This window comes from Pleurodeles waltl, chromosome 6 (genome assembly GCF_031143425.1).
Source record: "Pleurodeles waltl isolate 20211129_DDA chromosome 6, aPleWal1.hap1.20221129, whole genome shotgun sequence".
Classification (NCBI taxonomy): domain Eukaryota; kingdom Metazoa; phylum Chordata; class Amphibia; order Caudata; family Salamandridae; genus Pleurodeles; species Pleurodeles waltl.
The window spans coordinates 1,584,380,580-1,584,401,039 of NC_090445.1; the positions used below are offsets into that span (position 1 = coordinate 1,584,380,580).

General features: G+C 42.0%; 1 protein-coding gene across 2 annotated transcripts in view; it reads left to right on the top strand.

Moving 5' to 3' along the window:
* The window catches only part of FKBP15 (FKBP prolyl isomerase family member 15), a 353,417-nt gene that overhangs the window by 169,246 nt on the left and 163,711 nt on the right, over positions 1–20,460 (top strand). For both annotated transcript variants that reach the window (XM_069241370.1, XM_069241371.1), the window contains exon 17: positions 7,624–7,734. In XM_069241370.1, the coding sequence (XP_069097471.1) occupies positions 7,624–7,734 (111 nt within the window). The remainder of the gene's footprint in view (positions 1–7,623; positions 7,735–20,460) is intronic.

Here is a 20,460-nt window from a genome sequence, read left to right on the forward strand (position 1 = left end):
TGCTTAGTCGTTATGCACCTGGCATTTGCACATTCTGTCTGACGAAACGGCACCTTTGCCAAGGAGTCACCCTCCATTACTCCAACTGTTCGAATCGGACTCTGACCTGAGCCAACCAGATTTGGGTGATAATGGTGATGGTAGGAATTAATTTGCCACTCAATTGATGAGTTTTTGAGAGAGGATCTAGTGGAGGCGATCAGAGGACTCTAATCTCTGTTGGAGACCCACTTCCACATCAAGTTCAATGACATTCTCTTGCCTTTGGAAGCCTTACTGCTGCCCATTAAGGGGAGGCTGGTCCAGGTCCTTAAGGACAACATCATTGCCATGTGGTATTGCTACAAGCAGGGCTTGGTGGGGTCCAGACCTAAGTGTCCAGAGGGCCTGTGCCTTTTGACCTGGCTGAATCATCACAGCGTTTTCCTGATTGTACACCACCAGGAGGGACTTATAATGCCAGGGCTGGTAAACTCAGCTGGCTATGCATAGCAGATCACAAATGGCATCAAAACATGGATGTGGCTCAGGGTGCCTTCAAGCAAACGGGAGAACCGTGGCTTGAGCGGTTTGCCACCTACAAGAACACACAGTCTCAGTGCTTTTGCATTTTGGAGTTCCTAGAAGGGCTCTCACTGAAACTCATTCTGCATAGATGAGCACAGGATTTCTGTAAGCCTTCCTGCTGCTGTCTCTCCTTCCCTGAGTTCTGAAGAAGATCAGGAACAACCAAGCCCAAAACATTCAAGTGCCTCCAGATTGGGCCAGGAGAGTGTGGTACAAGGAACATTTGAGTTTGAGCATCTTTGCTCTGATCATACTGCTATTTCAGAAGGATCTCTTGTCTCAGCCGTGGACCAGGGTCCTGCGCCCATGTCTGCTTAGTCTACTATCTGTACGTTATGATTGATTGACAGAAGTAAACTGTATTCGATCTCCCTTCTGAGGTAGTGAATATCATCTTGGCAGGCATACATCCTTCACAAAATCTGTTTACACCGAACAATGGGACAAGTTTCTGGCTTGATGTAGTTCCTGTAGAACAGACCCATTGGAGACCAGTCTGTGGGGTGTGTTACTTTTTGTTTGGTCTTTGGCTCAGCAAAAACTTGCAGAAGGCACTGTTAGAGGTCATCCGTCTGCGGTATCAGCCTTTTTGCATTTGCTAGACCAGCTATCCTTGTTGAAATCACTGGTTGTGATTTGTTTTATTGAAGGTTCAGGCCACATGTTTCCATCAAATCCTTTTGTGTTACCTCAGTTGCACCTTAATATAGTCGTCCTGACTTTTCTTATCTGTTCCCCATTTGAGCGTTAAACAGATGTACATTAAAACTCCTGAACCTGAAAACAGACTTTTTCATTATGATCACCTAAGCTTATTCCATGAGTAAGTTTCCATCCGTTTCAGTCAAGCCACCCTACACCACCTTCTTTCAAGACAAACTGGTGTTGAGGACGAACTTAGTCTTTCTACCCAAGGTTGTGACTCATTTTCACATTGGAGAGTCTATTACACTTATAATGTTCTTTGCCTCACCTCACCCCTTGAACAAAGTAGAGAGACTCCATTGTTTGCACCCCAAAAGAGCACTGAGCTTTTTAATCGATTGCACCAAAGAACATCAGGAAGACAATCAGTCTGAGGTCTCCATATTGGCATGAACAGTTGTTTTTTGGGCTGCATAGACGATGCCCACAAAGAAACTGGCATAGGAGTGGCTCGGTGGTGCCTAAATGCGACTCCAATCATCCCTTCCGGAGTGGAGTCGACGCATAGCCAGACAATGCTGCCTACTGCCTGCAGGGGCTCTGCTGAAAAATCTGCTAGATCCAGTTTGACACCTGCGGATATTATACAGATGAGGAATCTACAGTTGGAGCATTCACCAGAGAGAGCTTTACAGAAGGAAAGGAACTTTTTTTCCTGCATACTTAAAGCAGCTGATCCCAGCATCTGAATATGAATGCTATATAAATTAACATAATAAATACAAATATATCTTCCTTGAGCCATATGGATTACTGAAATAATGCTTGTTTTTTTGCAGTCTGATTGGTTGAAGTCTAAAACTGACCTGCATTGTTCTCCACACTTTATACTGTATGCTTACTACTCTATTGCCAGTAGCTGATAATACAAATAAGTTAGATGACCAATACGCTGTTCCTGACCTAATAAATTAGATAGTTATTTTTAAACTTCTTGCACACATTATTGATCTTCTACTACAAAACCAGCTTTGCTGATAGCGCAAGTTAACATGTACGTCAGCTGGTTGCATTGTCTGACCATAGGGCAAGTTAGCGCAAGAGGTACTCATAAATATAGTTGTCCATGGCCATGTTAGAGGGAGTGCTTACTCTGCCCAATAGCTTGCAAGATCCCTGAAGCTCCATACACCGTTTCAAGTCTAATCTTCATTACTTGTTGTTACCCTGGTGATTATTTTTGAAAAGCAAAAATGTACAGGTCTGGATTTTGAAGGACATAAATTAACAGATTTCAGGAATAACAATCTAGATATTTGCAGACTGTTTCAGCGCCTCAAACTATATACATTAATTTGATGTTTTATATGACTTGATATGACTTAGTATAGTGAATTTAAGGTCTTGCATTTGCCACCCTGTAAGAACTCTAGTGAAATGTAGAAAAGGGAAGCTAGCAGAGATGTTTAGCATGATTGGCCCATATTTGAATCCAACTCTTCTATTAACAGAGTTACAGCTAGCTAGTGTAGGTCCAACAAACTATGTAAAATGAGAGGATCTTCTTGTTTTCTATATTATGGCTTTCAGCACAATATTTTCATAACCATAAAAGGTAGTAAACATTTTACAGCATAGATATTTTTTTTAAAAAGTCACATTAATAAAAACTCAAAAGAAATTAACAACACCCTAATTTTTAACATAAGTCAGAGGATTCTCGATGGCTGCATGCCGCATTAGTTATGTGATTAATAGCACATAGGGAGTGAGTTAAGTGCAGAGGTAGGTTAATCTGCACTTTCGAGGAGTTGTCTGGCAGAATGATAACCATTTGGTTGCAAAAAACAGCAGGTATGGCAGTTGGCTAAGAGTAACTGCTTATCAGAGCACTGCAGAGCACACTCACAGTGAATGGTTCAATGGCTGATATGGTTAATATTCTGAAAAGCTAATACAACTGAGATGGTCAAGTCTAAGATTAGATCTTGAGGAAGAAGCTTGACACTTTGGTATTATTCTTCTCAAGCTGGATGAATGGCAAATAATTTGGAACATTGAACCCCAGAGCAATTGAGACAAAAGTAAAATTGATGTAGCTCCTGAATATTGAGTCCAGGTTATCATTGGACACTAAAGTCAAGGGACAAAATATCAAAAGGTAAGTATGTATAGCTAACTCCACATCTATATACCTTTACAATGTATAAATCGTCAGTGCACTTACTTTTGTTATTTTTTCCCTTGATATTTTGTCCACAGTATTCTTGCACTCTACATTCAAGATTACAGTCAGTAGAAAAAAACTTTCTGGGTCAGGTGTGTGGCCAGGTTGCCAAATCAGCAGAGAATGAAAGAGTTTAAGCAGTTGAACCATCTCGGTTGGTTCATAGCTATTTGATTCTCCTTGTGCGCACTGAGGAGCCGTATGATGAACAAAACCTTGCAATATTGTACCTAGTACTTTGCAGACAGTCACTCCAAATCTCCATGGGCTTTTGGATGCCTCCCTCTATGCATTTACTACATCTGTAAATCTTTATGGTGCTTTGCATTTGTGAAAACACACTACCAGAGGTTGCTTCTAGGAGGGGGCAACAGAGATATATTTTGGTCTTGTAGCCCACCCATGTTGCTCTGAAGGGAACACCATAGTCTGTCCCCTTCTGGAAAATGCCCACTGACTGAATACACTGACTAGCCATGATGCCACTCCAGGTTTGATTCTGTGGCTTTCAAGACATGTCATGAATGGTTAAAACTAAACTTCTGCAGAGACTAAACAATTAGTGATAAAAGAGGAAGGTGATCTACAGTTTGACAAGAAGATTAATGCTAAATAGGTAAAGTACAACATTATATGGCTAGGAGGCAAAGAAAAAGTGATAAAGATACTGTAAGATGCAGATGTGTGAGAAATCTATCACATGTTCACGTAGATTGACCATCACAGAGAATGCCAGGAAAAGAAAGGGGATCATGATGAGATCCTCAGATCGGGATCACCTGCACTTTTGAAATCCCATCCTTTTTCCACCACTGCTGCCCTGTCACTCCTGGCTGCCCTGTGCTTCAGATATAATTTTCCTATTACCATAATTTTATCCTCATTTTTCCCTCTGCAGCTCTTTCTCCTGGCATGTGACTGGATGCTTCTGTTCTGGAAGCACCATAGACTGCGGCCGTATGTCAATATGTCTTCCTCATTCCTCTGCATGTTAGATTGTGGCATTTGCATCATTATCTTAAAAGCCACTGCAGTTCGAACTGAGCAGCCATGCCCATGCTATTGCTGCATGATGTGTGCTGAATGGAAAAGGTCAGAAATGTGAGGGCCCAGCACAAGCTGACACTACTCCTGTTAAAGCAGAAATCTTGGCTATATTTTAGTCACAACAGACTAGATAGCAGATTTCATGCATGAGGTCGATGAACCGAACCAGGTCTGCTTGAAAAAAAATGCCATAGAAAATACGCCATAAGCAATCAAATTAAATATTCCATAATTAACTTGGGCATCAATAACCACACTAGTTTATTAAGAAGTTTAAAGGTTTATTTCCTTATATTAACAATGCTAGAGTCACGAAAATAATTCTCAAGCTCAATTGATACATATAAAGTAATAATAAAGGCTGATTAAAATAACTAATGAAACGCAACTTGATTAATACTGTAAGTATGATAATCTCAATAGAGAAAACACAAATCAACAACCATGAAATCTGAGCAAAAGTAATTGAACACATTGACATCAACAGATAGAATAATTCCATAACAATTCATGTGTACGAGAGAGGAAAACATACCTCACTAACCATTAATTGGCATTAATATGTTGGGCTTCATATAAAAGATTTAGTAACACAAATTTAGAAAAACATCTTGCTATGGAGCTATCAAAATATACGCAGCAGTATTAAACAGTAGCAGTTGGTACTTGGAAAACAAAAGACAAATAACAGCAGTACATAGCTCATACATTTACCCAACCTCCAGCTAATCAGCAAACAACCTCTACTTCATCAGGGGGACAGGCCAGCAAGCATCAGCATCAGAACAGGAGCAGGTAACATAGTAAACTCAGAAAAATAATAAACACCAGAATGTCAGTAGACTGTCTGGCACGGTATACAAGGTAAAGTCTCTGCTCAATACAGATGAACAAGATGAGAATCATGAACGAATTCCAACTCTGGAAGAACACTCTCTGCCCAAAACCGGTGATGACTGAATATTAAATTAAATTAGCTAAATCTTGATTGGTTATAACTATCACCCAAGAGAGAGATGACCAATTACATATTAAAACTAAATAGAAAATAGTATATAATGTTAGCACCTATTAAATCTATTGGTTTGTACGCTTCTGACAAAACTAATACTAATACAATTTGTATCTTCAACTTCCTTCTCCGGTTGCATCTGGGGATCCATTGTTCTGGACCTTCAACCGTCGCTGTTGCTGGTCCATGGACAAAATATGGAGACATTTCCTCCGGACCATTTCCTCGAGGGAAAAACATAAGTTAGAAACTACAAGCAAATATGTGAATACAGTGAATAGAGCTCTGTTAGATAACAGAAGAAAGTCAGAAGAACTGAACTAATTGGAAACATTTATAGAAATAACATTGCACAGTGGCCTTGCTTCTGCTTCAGCCCAGCAGAAGCTACGAAATACTAGTGTTATTACAGCATTTGTTCTAGCAAAGCACGTTTTAAAGAGACAGAATATTTCCATACAGGGTTAACTTAGCATTAGAAAACAAATGCAGGCCTTTCATTACATAGGTGGCCACTAAGTAGGCACAATTTTTGCATTAACATTATTTTGTGGAAATAAACTATTCCACGATTAGTACATTAGCATGATTACATAAAACAGAATATTCAACTGAAAATTCGACTCTCATACTCCTGCCATGGTTTCTGTGGGGTGTACATCTTTATCTAGTATTCTTCAGGCCCACTAGTAAGGTGTCAACCCAGCTTCCAAACCACCTCATTCTGCAAGTTGACAGAATGGGGAGCTACGTACAGGTGTTGCCAGTCACCTTGTTCAGTGGATGAATGCTACAGGATTTTATTTCTCCAGCTCTCTTTCTGGGCTATGTAGTTCTCAGAATGCTGGGGTTACTGCTATAGAACTTAAATCACACATAGAGCTGCCAGTCAGTCTGTGAAGGGCGTGTCATGTTGTGATGGATACACCATAACTTACTTTTTAGTACATTTAATGAAGCAGATTACTTGAGCATGTCCTCCCTACGTTTAGTTGATCCAATGTTTTATATTTTGTGCAAATATTAAATTTTTTGGGGCTAGAATATACAGTAAATGAGAATACAATTTGGCCCTAAGTATGGTACAACAACTAAACACTGTAAACCATTGATCATTTGTTACTGATCTGACAGTAAATTAGAACATTTTTGACAATATGTACCAGATCAAGTGAGAAAGGGGAAGGAAACTAGTATTTAAGGGTGTAAGATTTCTGAAGAACAGTTAGGAGAAGCTGATGTAAACTGAGCGTTTAAGAGCACCTGCAAAACAGAAGTACTTTGGGGAAATGCATGGGTGGGCAGCCTTTATATGTTAAAAAGCTATAACAGCTGGGTAGAGGGAGGTGGATGAGCATTTGGGGGAAATGTGAGTAAGTATTAGCTAAGCGTTTGGGTTGAACGAGGTATTTATTTGGGAGGCGTAATAAGGAGCTTTTAGTGTAGGAACTCATCAAATAGTAAAATGAATGTGATTGTCATTTTAGGGAGAACTGAATGAATACGGTTTCAGCGTAACGAAAAAGAACTTAGTGCACCACTTGTAAATAGACAGGATTTAGGAAAGAATAAAGTGGTGAGCATTTGCTAGAAATTTGAAAGAGAGGCTTTTAATAAGAACCGGAAATATCATAGTGAATAAGAAAAGTACACAGGAAAGTTTCCGTGAAGGATGAAAGACCCTTATATAAAAGATGCTGGTGTGAATTCTGTGGTTAATTTAGGAATACTGTAGAAGTGGTGAGGTGAATCGTTAAATATATTTAATTAGCTAATTGTTGTGTCAATAAAAGGGAATTGTGGGTTTCTCCACTGAATACTTAGTTATGTGAAGAACTTTTAGGAATCTAAGGAATGGAACTGATGAACAACTGTTTCTGTATCCTATTTTAGCTTGAGCCAAGATTCCATTCATTATAACGTGAATCTGTCAGCAACAAGGGTATTGGGACCAGTTTGTCTAGGTGAACCGTTCTGAAATCTTTCTCTTCAACCTTATGGCGCTCATGTCCATGAGTGCGGAAATAGGATTAGGATGTTCTATTTACCCTCTGCCCATTCTGTGGTCTTTAAAAATTGTACTCCTGCATGAAATTACTTTTTCATTTTTTTTCTCCTTTTTTAGGTGGATGAGTTTCAGAAGCAGAACATGGGCAGTTCCATGGCACTGCCCAGTATCTCCTCTGTTACTATGGAAACTGCAATGATAATGAACAACATCCAGCGCATCATCCAGGTAGGCAGGTTATTTCCCAACAAGGTATCTTAAGTGTGCCTTTTCCTCCATATGCTTCATTTGACATCCATTTGGAAGAGCCACAGAAGGGCTCTCTTTTTGATGGTGAGAGGAGAGTTGTATTCCGAGTACTACTTTGTATGGAATAGGCACTGACAGGATTGTCTGAACTTCTGGTGCCTTCTGCTGTAATGCCAAAGGAAGTGTGGCCAATTCCATACATGATCTCCCGTCCACCAAATTCTAATCAAAATAGTTATGGTTTAGTCCTTATTTCTGCAGATGATGGTAGCCTTTTCCACCTGTGTCATGACTCACTCATGCCATTCACCTGTGTGATTACCCTTGGTTCCAAACAGGAGCCAAAGACTCTGATTTAATACATAAAGCATGAACATTTTCTCCCTTGCAATCTAGATCAAGCCGTTGACCTTTATGTTGTCGTCCAGCAACTGAAACCTAAAGGTCAAGTTGGTTAATGTCCCAGAGTGGTGAATTCATCCTGTACAAATCTTTAAAGCACGGAAACCTGTGTTAATGTGACCTGCATTATAAATTGTTTTAAAAGCATTTTAATAGATTTTATTGATGAATGCTTGTGGCAGCTAGTTGTCAACTGTTTTCATGTTATGGGTACAATCTGAAATCAGATGTTTACTGATTGTGATCACATAACTTAATTGCAAAGAAAATGCTTCACTTTCTTTTCATGAAGGACAAAAAAAAAAGCACAGACTGAAAAACATAAATTAAGCTGTAAGTGACTTCTGTTCACCCCATTGAGCGTCTTGTGACTTTTTACAATAGCTTGTCATAGTTCATATTACAGTTGAAACATGCCTACTCTTTTAACAGTTTTTCACACTACCACGGTCTACATTAGTCTCAACTATTCATCATTTACAATCGATTTTTTTTTTGTTACTACTGTTTAAATTTGTTGTTATTTTCTGTAATTAAATGATTAGAGTTGACAATTATTTATTTTTTCTTCTCGCATCATGTTGCTTAAGGGCAGCACATTTCATTTGGTTTAAGTTGTTTAGCCTTCATCAGTTCTCAAAGTGAGCTACTGTATTGATAGAGTACATAACATTTGCAAACATATATATAAAATATTAAAAGCATAGTTTATGCTACAGTTAGCAAATCTGTTTACACCCTTCTTTTTCTTGTAGTACTCCACAGTGTTTTACAGGTTTTTTTGCAATCTTTATTTGTGATGTTTTTGACTTAATTGAACTTATTATTTTTTCACATGGTTACCTAGAAATTTGTAGCTTCTAGTAAGAGCTGTAGTTAAGGCATATGATACTGTCTCTATTTTAGATTGTTTAATGTTATGCTTTGCCCCTTCGTAGTCTTGTAAGGTATATCGAAAACACATTGTGTTTATATTTCAGTTTCAAGAAGTGTCTTTGCATTGTCTTCCCCATTGCACCACCTCTTATAAGGATGCAACCGAAAGCACTCCTGTTGTATGTGTGTGATGCCCTGTATTTTTTTCAAGGTTTAGTGGCACATTTACACTGGGGATTTGTTTCAGTCTTAAAGAAACATATTGAGTATGATCATGTATTAGATCTCTATGGATGTTTGGAACAAGACTGTTGCTTGCAATTGACATCCATAGCTCACCTTTCTACTATTTAATATCCGAGCAACTGCTGTTTTACTCTTGTAAATTGGCTTGATGTTTGTGCACTTTTACATGCAAGCACCATCTTGAATTTGTCCTGATCTGTTACATATTGTTTTTCTTATGGGCTGATTTGGTGGCAGTTATGAAATTCATCATTTCACTTCTGCCATCATTGCTAGCGAACTGTGTCAAAAGTTGCTCTCATTAGTGCACAGGCTACTATTCTCTTAAACTGGGCCATCTGATTGTCCAAATGTAGCCACTATGGTGATCACCCCACCGGTCATTGTCTCTAATTGTCTGTTTCTACCTTCTCCTCTTTGATTAGTTGCATTAGCAAATGTGGATGTATATTAAATTATAATATTATCTGACACTATTCATTCAGGCCTGAAGGAAATGGAAGAATTACAAACACATGGATGAAATGGGCTTCCTTTTGTGTCGGTTTAATTTATAGGTTTTCTCCAGATATATTATCTTGTTACCAGTAAAACCTATCTGTTTGGAAGAGTGCTTCATGGTTTTAAAGAAGTCAACTTATGAAGTAGTCAAAGTTTTAAATCTCACACTGAACTCAAGTTGTGTTATCCATATTTGTTTACCTCCTAAATGGTTCAGTGATCAAATCTTAGCAGATCATTTTACAGGGACATACAAGTCACCTACTCTGCCTCTTCTAGTGCTAAATTAGTGTAGATTGTTTTGCCAGCAGTGGTCACCAGCAACTAATTTTCCAAACAGTATTGTTTTTTTCTTTTTGGAGATCATTTCTGTTGAGCCTTGGGTATAAGTTTTGATTCCTACAAAGAAATGTGTTAATTAAATAATATATTAACTTATGCTCCCCAAAACTATATGTTTGCCAAGCAGAGTAATCCGATCTTTGCTGACTTTCCGTAAGATGTAAGGTGCTCATTGGAAGGTAAGCGGTTGTGGGGGTTGCAGTTGTTAAGGTTTACTTCTGGAGGAGCTTTCAGTGTGCCCTTCTCAATTTGGCTTTTAGAATGTGGGCAAGGTGTGAACACAGACTGCTTTACTGTTGTGACCTGTTTGGTTGTGTTTCTACCTTTGACATGCGCCTGTGTATTTACCTCCTAGACAATCCTTTCCCCCATGTGTTGGGACTAGATGCTTATTTCATGTTTCATGCTCTGGTCATGTAGTACTGTAATTTCGGTGGAGACAACTTTTGTTTTATGGATTTGTCTTTGGCTTTTTAATATGCACCCAGGTGTGTTTTTACATGCTTGGGCATTGATATAATGGATGTTAATAATACTGATGAATTATGCAAGCCTATTGTATCAGATGTGGTTTCAAAATCTAGAGTTTTTGAAGTAAGCTTAGGCATCAGTTTGTATCTCTACAGAATTGGTTGACCTGATAACGGCAAAGGACAAACCTTAAGACATACATTCAAGGGTTGACAGTGTATGGTTTAACAAATTAGGACGTTTTTCAGGTTTACTATCTATATGTTTAGTGGTAGTCGCTGATCAACCCTAAAGGTTTTCTGCACTGTTTCTTCTCTTCTGTGCCCCCTTTATAGGGTCGAGCCTGAGATAGCATGTGCTAGCGCATACGTATCGCTTGCAAGACACTGTAGTAGTTAGAAAAGGGCTCGGAGCCCCGCCAATGTCACGTCTGTGTCTTTCATTGGTTCGTGGGCTTGTCTTTTAAAATCTGCTTGCTTTCATTAGTGGAAGGCATGCATACGTCATGCCTTTTCCGGTGGTTAGCCCTCCTCGAGTGCAGCGACCAAGTACTGGAAACATACAAGGATCGCTGTTTTCCGTCTGGTTTGTGTACTACGTTTTCTCATTTTGGCAGCACAATCTCGCTTGGCGGAAGTCTAGCACTTTGCATGACATCGACCCCGAGACCGTTTCTATTTCCATTTACTATTTTTTAGCAGTGGGATCGCGCTCGTTTTTTTCCATTTAATGAGGCAAGAAAAGTCCGGTTGGGAGTTTACAACTGCTAATAGCTCTAACTCAGAGAAATGCGAGACTCGTTGCATTGCAAATGCTTGTTTGAAAATATTGTTGAGGCTTCTGCAATTAGAAATTGTTTGGACTAGAATGCATTATCAGTGGAAGAACTTGGGCGACTGGTATCTTAGCAGAATACTTTAACCTGAGATCTAAAAAGACATACCCTCAAGCTGTCCTTACCACAAAGCAAAAATGCTTAGCAGAGAAGGCTTTTGTTTGGAGGTACCTGTATTACCTGAACCCCCACAGCTTTAGGAACAGAACAACTCTTTGGATGACCACAGGCTTGGAAATGCTAATGCAGTCTAGGCAGTGATGACCCTTAAGCATTTCTGGCACCGGGCAACATGCAGCCAGTCAGTGATAGGAGCACATTGTCGTGGCACTTCCAAACTTTGCTAAGATCTTGGCACAAAAGTAATAGTAACTGAGAAGAGGAGGTAATTCCATTAAGCCATTGGCTATTGGCATGTTAGTGGCATGTATAGCTGTAGATACACATTATCTTCATACTCCTGCCATCTAGTGTTGAGCTTGTGCTTGTACAGCTTGATTTTCTTTAAAGAAGTCTTTCAACTCACGTGGTGTATATAGTGACTTGTCCAATGACTGGTTTTGCACATGGGCATCAACTTCATTGCTAGATTGTTTTAGTTTCGCAGTGGATTTGGATGTGTTACAGGGCGAGCTCTGGGTCGACACTTTGTAATGTTTGTTGTTGGGCGGAATCGTTGTTTGATTTCCTGTTAGTGTGAAAATACTTTCTGCCTTTGGGTTTCTTCTGTTCTGACTGCCTGACCAGCTTCAATGCAAAAACAAACAATGGGGACAGCCTACATACCCTTCTAGAGCCTACTCTAACACAACTAAACATAAAAAGTGTGGGCTCTGGCGGGACCCAGTCTAATTTATTATTACATAATCAACAATAACACTCTAATTGTTATTGGCAATAGTATTGCATTAGGTTATATATTGTTTCCAAAATTATGGCTGGATATCTCTATATATGCACCTCTCAAAAGATACAATAGTTAATAATGCAAAGATACCAAAAGTTTTTTCAGTATATCCCAAAACCATATGCAAGCATATTCTACACAATCCTTGTATAAATGCAATTCCATCTCAAGACGGTCATTGTGCAGTTTCAAAATATGAGCCCTCTAAAGATAGTCCGCTCACGATAGAGACGTTGGAGAAACTTGTTTCTCGCAGACAATGACTGGACCATGATGGAAAGGACTCCTTTCCTATAACTTCTTCATTATCACTCCGGGTATCCTTAAACCTATCAACACCAGGTCTGCAACTTTTGTCTGTCTCCCGAACATGACGAGCCGGCCTGTCCAGCTTGCATTATCTTCCATTCGAAGAAGACACCAAAATATCAACAGGATTGGAGGCTTTCACTTGGGAAAATGCCTCACCAAGAAGGAGATAAACACCCATGTTATCATCGGGGATCGGGACATCGAGGAACAATCTGATACTGGTCAAACCACAGTCAACCATCTGCAGTTCAGCCTTGAACATGGCTTCCAGTCTGAGTCGTATCTTTTGAAGATTGTGACCGTGAGTACTGCCTTCCAATCTCTGAGTGCTCATAGGCATCATGCAGAGGCCGAGCAACGGGTCTCTGGTCCATCATCGCTTGCAGGCCGTAGTCTCCATTGACAGAAGACCTTGGAGCTGATATCGCTTCATCCACTGGCGCGGAAAGCACCTCACAAACCCAGATCGTCCTCGCACCTACAGTTCTACCGATACTGAAATAAACAACGAAACCCACTTTGGCTCCAAAACAGTGCTCTGCACTGAAAAACCAGCAGAACCCTTTGATGTTGAGTCATTTGGCACCAAAAGCACTGTCGATACTGAGCTCCAACGATTTTGAGAAGCCTATACTTCAGGGTCTACAAGGAGAGCTCAATGTATGTCAAAGGAGACTCTTCTTTTAACCACGGGCTGGAAAGATATCGACCAAGTTTGCACTTAAAGTGAAGGATATTCGTCCTAGGAAGAGGAAACTGACCTTTGAGGAGCAGCTTGCCCTGTGTAGCCTTTGCCTCCTCTCAGGCATAGCAAATATCAGGACAGATGCACTAGCCCATTGCCAGCTCATCCTATTGCACCACTTTCTCCTCCTCCCCCTCAACTTACTTTTCCATGCCCTCCAATGTTATCACCATATGTGCCACCTCTTCAACCTTCGTTCTTCACGGTGGGTCACCGCATTCCTCTGATGGAGGGAAAGCCCCTCATACCATTAGACCCATACAAGCCCCTTTTGTCATAAAGCCCAGGAAAGACCTGTGGAATGACTGCAATACTGATCGACCGGGGGCACGGATCTTGACCTATATCTGACCAAACCTTCCCCTCCAAATAATGTCACTTTCTACATGAAGTGATACCATGGGCTGCCTCCTTGCATAAGGTTGATCTACACACTAGCCAGGAAGATGAGGACTTCTTGGTTGCGGCGCTGTCAACTCCTACAATTTCAGCCCGTGCTCAAGGCATGCTTAACCCTGCACCAGACATCATTAAAAGTGCCTGTTATAGCCAGGATCGTTCTCCCAAGAGTAGGTAACTAGTATAAGATCTCACCCTCCACCACTCCCTACATCCACGGACAGTGTCTGCCGGACTCCTTGGTGGCTCACAGAACATGCAAACGTGCTAACGCAAAGGGACTGCTGATGCACCATGTAGGAAGTTGGCTCTGTATATATTATTTCAAAGTAAGAAATAGCGTGCACAGAGTCCAAGGGTTCCCCTTAGAGGTAAGATAGTGGCAAAATTAGATAATTCTGATGCTCTTTTTTGTGGTAGTGCGGTCGAGCAGTAGGCGTATCAGAGGGTAGTGTTAAGCATTTGTTGTACTCCCACAGGCAATAAATGAGGAAAACACACTCAAAGACTTACTCCAGGCCAATAGGTTTTTATATTGAAAAATATATTTTCTTAGTTTATTTTAAGAACCACAGGTTCAAGATTTACATTAAACACTTTAAATGCAAGGTACTTCACTTAGATACTTTAGGAACTTTGAATAAAAGCAATATCATATACAGTCTTTGTGAAAATGTCAATAAGCTATTTTCAAAGTGGACACAGTGCAAAAATCAACAGTTCCTGGGGGAGGAAAGTAAAGGTTAGATTAGGAGGTAAGTAAAACACTTACAAGACCCAGTCCTGGGGCATAGGCAGCCCACTGTTGGGGGTTCAAGGCAACCCCAAAGTTACCACACAAGCAGCTCAGGGCCGGTCAGGTGTAGAGGTCAAAGAGGTGCCCAAAACACATAGGCGCCTATAGAGAACAGGGGTGCTCCGGTTCCAGTCTGCCAGCAGGTAAGTACCTGTGTCCTCGGGGGGGGGGGGCAGACCAGGGTGGTTTTGTAGAGCACTGGGGGACGCAAGTAGGCACACAAAACACACCCTCATCAGCACAGGGGCGGCCGGGTGCAGTGTGCAAAGCAGGCTTCGGGTTTCAAGTAGGAAACAATGGAGGGACCCGGGGCCAAGCTAGCGGTGCAAACAGGCACAGGGGGGCTTCTCAGGACAGCCACCACCTGGGCAAGGCGTAGGGTCGCCTCGGGGGGTCACTCCTGCGCTGAGGTTCGGTTCCTTCAGGTCCTGGGGGCTGCGGGTGCAGTGTTGATTCTAGGCATTGGGTCCCTTGTTACAGGCAGTCGCGGACAGGGGGAGCCTCTGGATTCTCTTTGCAGGCGTCGCTGTGGGGGCTCAGGGGAGTCGTCTCTGGTTACTCACGGGCTCGCAGCCACCGGGGGAGTCCTTCCTGAGGTGTTGGTTCTCTGAATCTCTAGCCAGGGGCGTCGGGTGCAGAGTGAGAAGTCTCACGCTTCCGGCGGGAAGCATGCAGTCTTGGAAAGCTGCTTCTTTGTTGCAAAGAAGTAGCTAGTTTTGAGCAGGGCCGCTGTTCACAGGAGTTTCTTGGTCCTTTAGTCCAGGGCAGTCCTCTGAGGCTTCAGAGGTCGCTGGTCCCTGATGGATGCGTTGCTGGTTCTAGGTTTTCGAAGTTGGAGACAGGCCGGTACGGCTGGGGTCAAAGCAGTTGTCGTCTTCCTCCTTCTGTGCAGGCTTGTAGATCAGCAGTCCTTTTTGTTTCTTCAGGTTGCAGGAATCTGATTTCCTGGGTTCTTGGGTGCCCCTAAATACTAAATTTAGGGGGGTGTTTTAGGTCTGGGAGGACAGTAGAGAATGGCTACTGTCCTGGAGGGTGGCTACACCCTCTTTGCGCCTCCTCCCTGTGGGGAGGGGGACACATCCCTAATCCTTTTGGGGGAATCCTCCAAAACTAAGATGGAGGATTTCTAAAGGCAGGGGTCACCTCAGCTCCGGTCACTTTAGGGGCTGTCCTGACTGATGGGTGACTCCTCCATGTTTTTCTCATTAGCTCCTCCAGCCTTGCCGCCAAAAGTTGGGACAGTGGCCAGAGGGGCGAGCATCTCCACTAGCTCGGATGCCCTGGGGCGCTGTAACAAAAGGGGTGAACCTTTGAGGCTCACCGCCAGGTGTTACAGTTCCTGCAGGGGAGGTGAGAAGCACCTCCACCCAGTACAGGCTTTGTTCCTGGCCACAGAGTGACAAAGGCACTCTCCCCATGTGGCCAGCAACATGTCTGGTGTGTGGCAGGCTGGCAGAAACTGGTCCGCCTACACTAGAAGTCGGGTTGGTATTCAGGGGGCATCTCCAAGATGCCCTCTGGGTGTAGGTTACAAGAAATGGTACACTGGCATCAGTGTGCATTTATTGTGTTGAGAAGTTTGATACCAAACTTCCCAGATTTCAGTGTAGCCATTATGGAACTGTGGAGTTCGTGTTTGACAAACTCCCAGACCATATACTCTGATGGCTACCCTGCACTTACAATGTCTAAGGTTTTGCTTAGACACTGTAAGGGCATAGTGCTCATGCACATATGCCCTGACCTGTGGTACAGTGCACCCTGCCTTAGGGCTGTAAGGCCTGCTAGAGGGGTGACTTACCTATGCCACAGGCTGTGTGAGTTTGGTATGGCACTCTGAGGGGAGTGCCATGTCGACTTAGTCTTTTTCTCCCCACCAGTACACACAAGCTGTGAGGCAATGTGTATGTGCTGAGTGAGGGGTCCCCAGGGTGGCATAAGCCATGCTGCAGCCCTTCGAGACCTTCCCTGGCATCAGGGCCCTTGGTACCAGGGGTACCAGTTACAAGGGACTTACCTGAGTGCCAGGGTTGTGCCAATTGTGGAGCCAAAGGTACAGTTTAGGGAAAGAACACTGGTGCTGGGGCCTGGTTAGCAGGGTCCCAGCACATTTTCAATCAAAACTTAGCATCAGCAAAGGCAAAAAGTTAGGGGGTAACCATGCCAAGGAGGCATTTCCTTACACACCACATCCTGATTTGAGGAGCAAAAAGATCGGTTCAACAGGAAGGAGGGTCACTGCATAATCTTCCATGGATTAGATGATTGAAAATTCGAACAGATTGCGCTCTGTCTGTCAGAGCCATGTGGAACAAGATGGAGGAACTAGCCCTGCACCACGCAGACCAGTACTGATAACGGAGACACAGCCAGTCTCAGAGGGCAAAATAAAATCTAAAACCACTATCAACTGCTCTCTTGACCACGGTTGATACTGTAACGAGGGGGATTAATTCCAGCGCCCTCATTCAGTGCCATGCTTGGCTTTGTGCCTCTGACTTCAAGCCAGAGTTTCAGCAGCTTCTCTTAAATCTGCTATTCAATGGCGAACATCTCTTTGGACCGAAGGTGTATTGGATGCTCGATAAAATCAAGAAAGACACCGGCACAGCCAAGACTGACTGCTGTGCAAAAACCCTCCCCCAGAAACTCCTTTTCCAGGTGAGCGTACAGAGGCAGGACTAAAACCGCCTCTCCGGACCTGCTCGCCGCTTACCAGCGGCAGCACTCAACAGCATGATACTCAAGAGGAGGTTACAGGGACAACAGTACTATGGGCAAGGGTAAAGGGGATCTAGCCAAAGGTGCCACCCCACAAAAAGTTATTTACTCACCCTTCTCCCTCAATCACACTACACCTGTCGGGGGGAAGGATAGAAAGGATTCTCTCTCAACATGAACAAATCCTCTCTAACCTGTGGTTCAGCTCCATAATACAGCAAGGATATATTCTAGAGCTCATTGCATCCAGACCAAACATCCTAATATCAGTGCTTTCTTAAAGAGTAGGTACAGGCGCTCCTTCTCAAATAGAAATGGAATCGAAACTGCTGCTATGCCACTGCAACCAAAAAAGGGGTATTCTCCCTGTACTACTTCATATCAATAAAGACTTATGTCCTCTTGGAGCACTTGCATATGATCACCCTACAAGATGTAATCCCCCTGCTGCAAGAAGGGAACTTAATGATCACTCTCAATCTGAAGGGCGCTACTTGCTCATACATATCCACTCTGCTTCCCACTGCTACCTGCAGTTCGTGGTAAGTGGTCAGCATTATCAGTTCAAGGTGCCCCCAGGGATCACTATGGCCCTCAGAGTATTTACAAGAAGTCTTTCCGTGGTAGCCACTTATCTCAGAAGGTGACACTGTTTCGCCTTATTAGCATGATGGCTTTCATTAAAACAGTCCCTTATGCAAGATTACACATGCACCTTCTACATAAATGCATGGTGGCACAGTGGTCACAAGCGAGGGTCAATGCCTGCCAGAGTGCGAGGAGCTGCTGTGAGGAGGAACTACCAGAGGTTTGCTGTGGCAAAGGAAAGCGGCATAGCAGGAGAGAGCAGTTGTTAGGCTGGTGTGGCTTGTGCCTGAGAAAGTGTGCTTGCCATGTCCCCACTCAAATATTTTGAGCAGAGAAGAAGGTGTTACAGAATGAAGCTTCCGAGCCTTACTGTCTAAATCCAACTGAGGACGGTAATATATCAACAGTTCAGATCATTGATATTTTGACCGTAATACTTAAAGAATTGCCAGCAAGAGTAGAGGTGATGCAGAAAGGGAAAAAAGAGAAGTACTTACAAGATTAAGAGAGTCAGCAGAGGTTGGCACTCAAGTTGGTTGCCCCTGGTCTAAGGTCATTGACACTAGCAGGAAGAAAGATTGAAGAGTTTTTGGGGCAAAGTCACTCTTCTTAGAAGATTTGTTTAAGCTTCCCAAATCACAGAGTAATGTGAATATTATGCTTATGCTAGGTGCTTCTCGCACCTCTTTTCCGATCTCAATAAAAAGAGAAGGACTGTGCAACTAAAGGCCATTATTCCATTAACAGCTTAAAAAAAAGTGGAAATAACACATCAAAAAGTACATTTTGAAGGATTGAAAAAAAGGGAGCAAGGAAAATAAAATTTGCTTCTGATGTCATTCTAGAAGAAACACACACCAGAGACCCCTAATTACATCTCAGCTCTCCCATGTTCTACTCAGCCGATTCTTACAAAGGACCTAACTTCAAAGTTGGAAGCTGGTGGTGGTGATCTTTTACAAAAGCAGATCCTCCCAACCAAGCTTTCCTTAAGTTATATCAGACTTTCTTGTTCTACTTAGATGTGAAGGCTCAGATTTTTAGTCCCAGTTTGAATTGAATAATCCGTTATTAGATGTACCATTTCCACCTCGACTATGTTGATTTGAAATGGAAATTAAAGTATTGCCTTTAACACTTGATGTCTTTGTTTTGTTTTGTTTGATGAGGAAATTACCTTTGTGAGTCAATTCCTTTTAGTGGATTTTGGAATTAGTGTGTTTATGATGGTGAAGAGCAATGGCATTTAATTAGTGCAATTACAATACTCTTCTTTTGAAAAGAGAACCAGGGTCACTTAACTTAAAAGCAATTCTTAATTTGCTAAGGGGAAATTACAACTTTTTCCTAAACTAAAGATATCAATGTAATTCCCAATTTTAAAATGCAGAAGATCAGTTTTGCATTGTAGTAAGGCAGATAGAACATCTACTGAGTATTGCAGTGTCTCTCAGGATGAACTAGAAAATATTGGAACATTGACTGTCATTTCCACAAGGTAGGAGTTAATATCTCCCACACTCCTAGGACAATATTGCCCCCTCCCCTTTGTAGTTAATGAAGTAGATTATGTTTTTACATGAAATTGGTTAGCTGGTGCACTTGGTTTATGTCCCACAAGATTGCACTCCCCATTTAGCAAAGACATCAACGTCCTTTCCAGATAACTAGCTGGTTGCACAAACAAGTCTCAAAAGATATACAGCCTGAAATCATTGAATGCTGGTAAAATCTACATCAGGGTGACTTGGTGCAGGTGGGCCCTGAGTGTGATAATTTCTATGTAATTAAACACACAAAGTGCTAAACACCAGCAGCAGCGATTATTTGTCTTTGGGGCTCCGCTGGTATATCCCGAGCCACCAGATTAGATCTGCAAATTCTAATCTGGCCTACGTATCTTGGACTAGGAAGACCAGATGGGGCGATAAGGCATTTACGGTGGCTGCGGCTAAATATTGGAACATGCTACCCCTAGGTTGAGGAGAGAATACGACCTCTGGGCTTTTAAAAAGAAGCTAAAAACTTGGCTCTTTCCTCAGTAGATATGGACTTGCTTTTCTTTTGCCTGCTCTTCGGTTCTTTTATTCCTGTTTCTCGCGCTTCAATGCCTCGGTTGGAACACACTTTATAAATATGAAATACATACATACATACATTAGTTTCCTAGCAAAAACTAAATCCAGGGAAGGACAGGCAAGTGGAGGGATTGCCACTTTGCTGCTTATTTATTATTCTTGGTCTTATAAAACCTTTTCTCGCTCATGATATATATTTATAATTTGGCAAAGATCTGAACGATTTGGGAGGGGATGCTCCGAAGGTAGGATTCCGCAATATAGCTTGGATATTATATGCCAATGACATTGTGCTCGCTCCCAAAGTTTGCAAAAACGGTTCGATTATTTGCAGAAGTATGCTGATAGCCATTATTTAAAAATCAACATCAAGAAAAGTAAAATAATGACTTTTCGGGATAAGAGATGTAGAAAGAAGACAAAATATAACTGATTGGAAGTTGTTAATACATACCCTTACAGAGGGAAAATTTTCTCTGCCAATCA